This window comes from Solea senegalensis, linkage group LG9, assembly GCF_019176455.1.
Source record: "Solea senegalensis isolate Sse05_10M linkage group LG9, IFAPA_SoseM_1, whole genome shotgun sequence".
In the NCBI taxonomy this organism is placed as follows: Eukaryota; Metazoa; Chordata; class Actinopteri; order Pleuronectiformes; family Soleidae; genus Solea; species Solea senegalensis.
In genome coordinates, this window is record NC_058029.1 from 25536193 (window position 1) to 25546192 (window position 10000).

The 10000-nt window shown below is 42.5% G+C and overlaps 1 protein-coding gene and 1 long non-coding RNA gene across 6 annotated transcripts in view; one reads left to right on the forward strand and one right to left on the reverse strand.

Moving 5' to 3' along the window:
- Nucleotides 1-2832, forward strand: part of LOC122775196 — an 8729-nt gene extending 5897 nt beyond the window's left edge. For all 4 annotated transcript variants that reach the window (XM_044035005.1, XM_044035004.1, XM_044035006.1 and 1 more), the window contains 4 exons: nt 291-381; nt 1744-1882; nt 2200-2280; nt 2380-2832. In XM_044035005.1, the coding sequence (XP_043890940.1) occupies nt 291-381; nt 1744-1882; nt 2200-2280; nt 2380-2606 (538 nt within the window). In that variant the 3' untranslated portion in view covers nt 2607-2832. The remainder of the gene's footprint in view (nt 1-290; nt 382-1743; nt 1883-2199; nt 2281-2379) is intronic.
- LOC122775197 overlaps nt 1228-10000 on the reverse strand; it is a 10292-nt gene continuing 1519 nt past the window's right edge. The window contains exons 2-6 of one of the 2 annotated variants that reach the window (XR_006361073.1): nt 5525-5599; nt 3676-3833; nt 3498-3593; nt 2171-2240; nt 1228-1548 (exon numbers count right to left, since the gene is read on the reverse strand). This is a non-coding gene — a long non-coding RNA (uncharacterized LOC122775197). The remainder of the gene's footprint in view (nt 1549-2170; nt 2241-3497; nt 3594-3675; nt 3834-5524; nt 5600-10000) is intronic. The other variant, XR_006361072.1, reaches the window with a different exon arrangement.

A 10000-nucleotide genomic window follows, 5' to 3' on the forward strand; every position in this document is an offset into this window, starting at 1 on the left:
CTGTCACTTTTCAGCTTCTTTAATGTGAATATTTTCTACTTTCTCTCATTTTTCAGATTCTTAAATGTAAATATTTTCTACTTTCTGTCATTTTTCATCTTCTTAAATGTGAGTATTTTCTACTTTCTGTCACTCAATTAAAGTTTATCTTAATTATGCAAATATTTTCTCTGTTAAATATTCAAACGTCAGCTGTAGTTGGACATGTCGACCACAGGGGGAGGACGACGTCAGGGGGCGGGGCCTGTGACGTGTGTTCAGTTACTCTCTGAGGTTCAGTTCTGTCTCAGCTTCACTCAGGTTCTGATGGATCAGCTGACCCCAACCATGACCTTTAACCCCATCCTGCTGATAAAGGAGGAGCCACCATTCGGCATCCAGGTGAGCGACAGAGCTGTGGACCAATGAGAGGGAGGACTGGACCTTGCCATGTGCGGTCAGGTGGTGTCTGGGGGTGGGGCTACATTCAGGTCTAGGATCATGTGTCTTGGTCCAGGGAGCTCTGATACTACGATTCACCATGGCAACGGGTAAACAAAGAGCACAGCCTCCATTTTAATCCAGTTAACAGAAATATGAACACATGACATTTATGTGAAGAGAGGAGTGAATAAATCAACACTATGACATTTTATACAGTGTAATTCACTCATTCATCCTTTCATTAATGATGATAATGCTGCAGTCCTACCATATGTTACATTAGATTTGATCTTTATTCAGCTGGAACCATAAACTATCATTATAAAAGTGTCCATGTTCAAACTGACTCACTTTTTTCACTCTATTTTACATGAAAGCATTTTTTTCATGACTATATTTCCACGTGTAAATTTAAACGCAGTCACATTAAGATTTCGTCTGCAGTGAGATTCAAAAAGTCACTTCTAAACTACAGTCAAGTTAGTTTCCAGCTGCATCACAAATATTCACATCATCATGACGTGATCTATGACAGGAACATTTCACAACCCGACAACATGGCGTCTACTGTGATGATGAGCCTACAGTAACACACAGTCACAGTGTTGGTGCCAGGGGGCTCTCAGGCCCCTTAATGAGACATGAGCTCCCCTGGAAACATGATGTGTGTGTGTGTGTGTGTGTGTGTGTGTGTGTGTGTGTGTGTGTGTGTGTGTGTGTGTGTGTGTGTGTGTGTGTGTGTGTGTGTGTGTGTGTGTGTGATTTGATATGTGCTCACTTAAGACAAGTAGACGTACAGTCTCGTAATAATGGATGTGTTGACTACTTTATTTTAGGGATGTCCTGATCCGATATCAGCCAAAAAACACGTATCAGACACGGTGGTGTAGTAGTTGCCGCTCTTGCCAGGCAGCAAGAACACCCGGGTTCGATCCTCGGTTGGAATTCTCCGGCTTCCTCCCACATTCCAAAATTAGGGATTAGGTAAATTGGACCATAGGTGTGAGAGTGAATGGTTGTTTGTCTCTGTGTGTGTGGCCCTGCGATGGACTGGCGAACTGTCCAGGGTGTACCCCGCCTGTCGCCTGATGTAGCTGAGATTGGCACAGCAGCCCCCGCGACCGTCTGGTGGAGAATAAAGCGGTAGATGAGGATTTCATATGTTCATTTATCAACACTGTAGGTTGCACCTGCAAACAGTAGAACATGGAAGTAGCTGCTGTTAATTGAAGAATCATACTTGTGTACTTGGCAAGTATGTACTCCAGGCGTACTTCTCAAGTATATAATTGAGATGCAGCCCCTGTCTCTGTGTTTTAGGCTCCTCACTTCCACCAGAGGGCGACGTGCCATCTGAGGAAGAGGAGGAGGAGGAGGAGGAGGAGGAGTCTCTGGACACATGACCACACCTCCAAATTTCGAGGCTACTGGAGCTTCATGAGCAAATACAGACTACAAGGTAGGTTTACGATAAATCTGACCATGATGAATCTAAACACGATAAATCTGACCACGATAAATCTAAATAAAATAAGACTGACGCAATAAAATAAATCTGAACACGATAAAACTGACCACAATAAAACTGACCACGATAAATCTGACCACAATAAATCTGACCACGATGAATCTGACCACGATAAATCTGAACACGATGAATCTGACCACGATAAATCTGAACACGATGAATCTGACCACGATAAATCTGAACACGATAAAACTGATTGAAGTCTACCTGTGATCACACCTGTGTTTGTGTGGGCGTGTCCTCTGCAGGACGGGGTCACCTGAGAAGTCGTCTCGGTCAGCACCGCGTCCTGAGGAGGAGGAGGAGGAGCCACGTCCACAGACTGACAGGTCAGTTTCTCACACACACACTGTGGTAACCGTAGCAACTGAGTCATTGACTGTCCTGATGTTTCCATGGATATAGAACGTCTGTCCTCCCTTCTGCAGGACGACACCTTAACGTGAAGCTGCCGAGGGGCATGGCCTCCACAACCAGGGGGCGTGGCCTCAGCAATGACAGCATACCAACCAAGAGACAGCTGGACGCTCAGCTGGACGACTATATGTCCGTGTCCAGAAGACGACTGGACAAAGAACTGGACGACTACATGTCCATGTCCAGAAGACGACTGGACAAAGAGCTGGACGAGTACATGTGTCTACTGGAGGACTGAGGGGGCGGGACAGAAGGGGCAGGGCGTTGAGGTTATTTAAGTTCAGGTTTTATTTAATGACGACAGAAGCTGCTCTTCTTTAGTTAGGTCAGAGGTCACGCTGTGTGACCTTCACTGACCGCTCTGTTCTTTGTTCTTAGAGTTTTATGAAAAGAAGAAGTGCTGAGTCACTGTTAGTGAAATATGAGACAGTCGTGTTCTGATTAAAGAGATAGTTCACACCTTTTCAAGTGTGTTTCTTTGACTTCCTGTCACATGACTCTCAGTGGCAACAAGGCCGACGCCTCCACTCTACAACCTACTAATACATCGCAATGTGTCTCTGCCACACAGAAAATCAGTGATTTCACGTCACACCAAATCTCAGAGAAAATCCGTGATTTTAACATCACACCCACACACACACACACCCACACACACACACACACACACACACACACACACACACAGGAGCTGCTGGTCCGAGTTCTAATGTCTGATTTTGTCACTTCAGTCGACCTCAGAGCTCCTGTGTCACCGCCAGCTAAAATCACTGATTTTCTCTATGAGCGTTTTACAGGTTTGTGTCCAGCAGGTGGCAGCACTTCACTCACAACATCAGCTGTGGCAGGAGAATCATTTAGTACACAGGAAACACAAAACATGTCTGTTACCATGGTTACTAACAACTAATCAGTTATTGAATATTTATTGTATTATAAAGGTTATTAAAAAAAAAAAACAGAATAATTGACCACATGAAGGTATTAGTGATCAGTTATTGATCAGCTGGTAGTTTGGTCCTGAAGGTGTTCAGAGGTCACAGGTCACATACCTGCAGTCGGAGACAAAACAATGTAGACCAGGATCACAGGAAGACCTGCTTCAGACCTGCTTCAGCATAGTTCTCACCTGTGATCTCTGACTCCGCCCACTCCATCAGTTGCACATGTGAGCAACAGCCAATCCTAGTGGGATCAGAGAGGTCAACTGACCAATGGCTGCAGCCTGACAGAGGTCACACAGAGGTCACACAGAGGTCACACAGATGATTAGTTATTGATGAACTGTAGTTTTGTTTGTTTCTCACCGCGTTGTCGATGTCTGAAACTGCACTGATGACGCAGTCACCGCTAACGCTACAGTTGGCAAAGTAATAGTTGAACGTAGCATTGTAGTCATAATCTGGTGTCGCTGTGGGATTATCATCATAATAATAATAATCTGTGGTCGACGACTCATCACCTCCTGTGGAGAGACAAACAACTGTCAGCTAAACTGAGGCTAACACTTTAATCCACTATGCTAACACTTTCTCCCTGCTTTCAGTCTTTGTGCTAAGCTATGCTAACACTTTCTCCCTGCTTTCAGTCTTTGTGCTAAGCTATGCTAACACTTTCAATCCACTATCTTTCTCCCTGCTTTCAGTCTTTGTGCTAATCTATGCTAACACTTTCTACCTGCATTCAGTCTTTTTGCTAAGATATGCTAACACTTTCAATCCACTATGCTAACACTTTCTCCCTGCTTTCAGTGTTTGTGCTAAGCTATGCTAACACTTTCTCTCTGCTTTCAGTCTTTGTGCTAAGCTATGCTAACACTTTCTCCCTGCTTTCAGTCTTTGCTGCTAACACTTTCTCCCTGCTTTCAGTTTTTGTGCTAAGCTATGCTCACACTTTCTCCCTGCTTTCAGTCTTTGTGCTAAGCTATGCTAACACTTTATCCCTGCTTTCAGTCTTTGTGCTAAGTTATGCTAACACTTTATCCCTGCTTTCAGTCTTTGTGCTAAGCTATGCTAACACTGTCTTTCCCAAGTGTAAATAATATGAAAATAGTGACGATGGCTGAGTTCCATTCCACTTCATCAGTGTTGATTAAGTGAACGGAGCCAACGTTCATGTTTTGATTTTCCTGCTGAAACATGACTCAGCATGTAGAATAAGGACGAGTCAGGACTCGCCTGCAGCCACAAACAGACCCCTCTGGTTTTAAACCACAGTCTGGTGTTTTTGGTTTGTTGAAGATCTGACTGGGCCTTAAACCTGGATCAGAACTGGATCAGAACTTACTGATGTGACTGATATCAGGAACCTTTTTACTGCTAAGTTTAATGTCCTGTTTACGAGGGCTGTAATCAACCAAAGAAATGGTCGACTGAAGCCCTGAAATTTCGACTCAAAATGCAACGCAGTTTGTATTTGACTTTTTTATCACCATCTGTTTTTGTAAAATGTTGCCACACTGTGACGTCGTTGACATGGTTGTTAGAGGACGACTGACTGTAGCTCAACATTAAATAAAACCACTGGAAGTTTCTTTAATCTCTCTGTCTCCTGTGGGTTGGGCTAATCCAAAATACTGAAAACAAGGGGGGTGTTCTCTGAGGACACGCTGTTACCTGTGAAATAGGGGTGCTCTGAAAACACATCAATTAGCACTTGGTACGTTCCTCCAATTGAAATCAAATTAACCATAGACTGTATGAAATGAACCTGGCAAAAAGTCGACTTATCACAATTTGAGTCGGACCAGAACGTATCGAATGATTAATTGACCAGTCGACCAGGACTTTACAGCCCTACTGTTTACACTTTTACAGAGACAGAGACATTTTGAAGGACACAGATGGTGAGGTTTAGTCTCAGAAGAACATGAGGAACATGACAGAGTCGCGCTGCAGCAGGTTCAGGTCTGGACAGGCTGCTTCTCTGTGAACGAACATGAACCCGGTGGATTCCTGAAGGAATAAACAACAGTTTGCTCCTTTAGTTTTGGTTTCAAGAGCAGTGGAAAACCATGTTCACCTCCTGTCAGAACCTTCTCACTCATCCAACAGTGGAACCTTCAGTACGACCTCCAGAGTGATCAGTAGGACCTTCACAAGATGGAGGGTGGAGCTCAGGTACAAGTGAATATACTAAAGGTCAGAGGTCACTCACCACAGCAGGTTGACATTAGCAGAACGAACCAGAGCGAGAGCGGCACGTTCATCCTGGATGAGAGACATTCACTGACTGAGCAGAGAGAGGGAGAGAGAATGAGCAGAGAGAGAGGGGGTGTGTCTTTAAACCTGAAAAAAAAACACACACACAACTTTATTGTTAAAAGAAAAGACGACAACAGTGATGCTGTTTGTTCTCCACTGTGGAACGTGTCATTCTCCAGAAGAACCTGGAGAACCTGGTCTGATATTTTTATTTTTTACATGAAGACTGTGATGTCACACTGTTTCCACCAATCACAGATCAACACTTACTTCAACTTGGAAGAGATGGAAGAGAGTGCTGACTTCGTGATTCAGAGGGGCGGTAACGTATTGTGTCACTTCCTGTGCTTCCACTGGTGTTCCGCTGTGTGTCTCCTGCGCTCTCTGGAGTTTTATATCTACTGGAACTATCGTTTCACTGAACAAACACTCGTTTTATTACTAATACTAGTACTAAGACTAATACTTTCACCCGCTACTTTTTCGTAAACTCTATCGTTTACGTAGATCACATACGGTGTTTCTTTCTAGCTAACTTTGCTAGCGTAAAGTTAGCTTAGCAGCGATGGCTTCTCTCTCTCCCTCTCCTTCTCCTGCTCTGTCCTGTGTTGTGTGCCACATGTTTAGTTACTCCTCTGCCTCCTTTAGTGATAAAAGTACTTGTAAAAAATGTAGCTTGCTGGCTAGGGTGGAGGCGAGGCTTAGTGAAGTAGAAACCCGGCTCCGCACCATAGAAGCTAAATCAGTTAGCCAGCTCCCCCAGCAGCTCCCGTGCAGCCGGGAGACAAACAGGGCAGCTGGGTGACTGTCCGCAGTAAGAGGCGTAGTGTTAAGCCTAAGAGTCCTGTCCACCACCAACCTGTTCACACCTCAAACAAGTTTTCCCCTCTCAGCACCACACAGACTGAGAAACCAACTCTGGTAATTGGTGACTCCATCCTGAGGAACGTGAAAATAGCGACGCCAGCGACCACAGTCAGGTGTTTTCCCGGGGCCAGAGCGGGCGACATAGAGTCTTATCTGAAACTGCTGGCTACAGATAATCGTAAATTCAGTAAAGTTATTATTCACGTCGGCAGTAATGACACCCGATTACGCCACTCGGAGGTCACTAAAGTTAATGTTAAATCTGTGTGTAGGTACGCACAATCTATGTCTGACAGCGTAATCTTCTCTGGTCCTTTGCCCAATGTAACCAGTGATGACATGTATAGCCGCATGTCGTCATTCAATCGCTGGCTGTCGAGGTGGTGTCCAGAAAACAACATTGGGTTTTTAGATAACTGGCAAAACTTCTGGGGGAAACCTGGTCTCATGAGGAGAGACGGCGTCCATCCCACTTTGGATGGAGCAGCTCTCTTATCTAGCAGCTTAGGGCATTTTATTAGAAACCCATGACAATCCAGAGTTGAGACCAGGACACAGAGTTGCAGTCTTTCATGCTTCTCTGTGCTTCTTTTCGAGCAGTCACCTATTAAAAACCCCATAGAGACTGTGTCTGTCCCTCGACCTACTAAAGTAAAAACTAAAGTAAATAAAGTAAATAAACCAATAACAAACAGAAGAGGAGTTAGACATTCTAACTTAATAAAGATTAATACCAACAATAAAATAGAGTCAAATAATACCACTTTCAAATGTGGACTATTAAATATAAGGTCTCTCTCCTCAAAATCTGTTTTAATAAATGATCTTATCTCCGACAATTGTATTGATTTATTCTGTGTAACTGAAACTTGGTTACATGAAGACGATTACGTCAGTCTAAATGAATCAACTCCACCCACTCATGCTAATACCCATATTCCTAGAAGCTCAGGCCGAGGAGGAGGAGTAGCAGCCATTTTTAATACTAGATTATTAATCAATCCCAAGCCCAAACCAGGATATTCATCGTTCGAAAGCCTTATTCTTAATCTATCTTATCCTAGTTGTAAATCACAGAAACCAATGATGATAGTCACAGTTTATCGTCCACCTGCACCTTATTCAGAGTTCCTATCAGAGTTCTCTGAGTTCTTATCTGAGTTGGTGCTTAAAACAGATCAAATCATAATTGTAGGGGATTTCAACATCCATGTAGATGTTGACCGTGATAGTCTTAGCTGCGCATTTAACTGTTGGAATCAATAGGTTTTATTCAACACGTTAATAAACCAACTCATTGCCTTAATCACACCCTCGACCTTGTTTTAACTTATGGTATTGATATTGATAATTTAAACATAGTTCCTCAAAACCCTCTCCTTACTGATCATTATTTACTCACATTTAATTGTTCAATAATGAACTACAATAACATAAATAAGAAATACAGCTACAGCCGGTGCCTGTCTGATAATAATATTAATACATTCAAAGAGACAGTGCAACCTTTATTTAACTCAGTGCCATATGTCAGTACATCTGAAGGTACCTTTTGTGATTTTACCCCCGCCCTCATAGATAACCTTGTTGATAGTACAGCAGCCTCACTGCGTACTACATTAGATCGTGTTGCCCCTCTGAAAAAGAAAGTGGTGAATCAGATGAGACGAGCACCATGGTTTAACTCCAATACTCGTGCTCTTAAACAGACGTTACGTAGATTAGAAAGAAAATGGCGTTCCAGTAACCTAGAGGAACTTCATATAGCCTGGAAAGATGGTTTTGTAGCTTACAAAAAAGCCCTACACAAAGCTAGAGTTGCCTATTATTCTTCTCTAATTGAAGAAAATAAGAATAATCATAGATTTCTTTTCAGCACTGTAGCCAGGCTGACACAGAGCCACAGCTCCACTGAACCATCTATTCCTTTAACACTGAGCAGTGATGACTTTATCAACGTCTTTGTGAATAAAATAACATCAATTAGAGAAAAAATTGATCATTTCCTCCCTCATATTGGGACTGACTCATCTTCTAGCACAAAAGCTTTAGAAGCACCAGGTGCACAGTTAGACAGTTTCTCCCCTATAGATCTCCCTGAGTTAACATCATTAGTTTCATCATCTAAGCCATCAACCTGTCAGTTAGATCCTATCCCCACCAAACTGTTTAAAGATGTGTTTCCTTTAATTAACAACTCTATATTAACTCAAATTAATCTATCCTTATTAACTGGATATGTGCCCCAAACGTTTAAAGTAGCAGTTATTAAACCCCTTCTAAAAAAAGCGACCCTTGACCCAGATATTTTAGCTAATTACCGACCGATATCTAATCTTCCCTTTGTCTCTAAAATCTTAGAAAAGGCTGTTGCCAATCAATTATGTGAATATCTGCGCATTAATGGCCTGTTTGAAGATTTTCAGTCAGGTTTTAGATTAAACCATAGCACAGAAACAGCACTAGTTAAAGTTAGTAACTCAGATAATGGTCTAGTTTCTTTACTTGTCCTGTTAGATCTTAGTGCTGCATTTGACACCATTGATCATGATATTCTACTGCAGAGATTGGAGCAGACTCTTGGTATCACAGGTGCTGCCCTCTGCTGGTTTAAATCATACTTATCTGATAGATTCCAGTTTGTTCACGTTAATGATAAAGCCTCATTACAAACACAAGTTAATTGTGGAGTTCCACAAGGCTCAGTGCTTGGGCCTATACTTTTTACCTTATATATGCTTCCTCTAGGGAACATTATTAGAAAGCATAACATACACTTTCATTGTTATGCAGATGACACACAGCTATATCTATCGATGAGGCCGGATGAAATAAATCAGGTTGTTCAACTCCAGGAATGTCTCAGAGACATTAAGTCCTGGATGACCTGTAACTTTCTACTTTTAAACTCAGATAAAACTGAGGTCATTATACTCGGCCCTAAACACCTCAGAGAAAAACTTTCTGCCCACATTGTCACTTTAGATGACATCACCCTGGCTTCCAGTTCCACTGTGAGGAACCTTGGAGTTACTTTTGACCAGGAAATGTCATTTGATTCACACATAAAACTCATTTCCAGAACAGCCTTCTTCCACCTGCGGAACATTATGAAAATTAGAAACATTCTGTCTTTACAGGATGCTGAAAAACTAGTTCATGCTTTTGTTACATCTAGATTAGATTACTGTAACTCCTTATTAGCAGGATGTTCTAACAAGTCTGTTAGAATCCTTCAGTTAATTCAAAATGCTGCAGCACGAGTTCTGACAGGAACTAGAAAGAGAGACCACATAACTCCAGTGTTAGCTTCTCTACACTGGCTCCCCATACAGTTTAGAATTAAATTTAAAATCCTCCTCCTCACGTACAAAGCACTTAATGGTCAGGCCCCTTCATACCTGAAAGACCTAGTCTTACCCTATCATCCTAATAGACCACTTAGGTCACAAAATACAGGTTTACTTGTGGTTCCCAGAGTCTATAAGAGTAGAATGGGAGGCAGAGCCTTTAGCTACCAGGCTCCTCTCCTGTGGAACCAGCTTCCAATGATAGTTCGGGA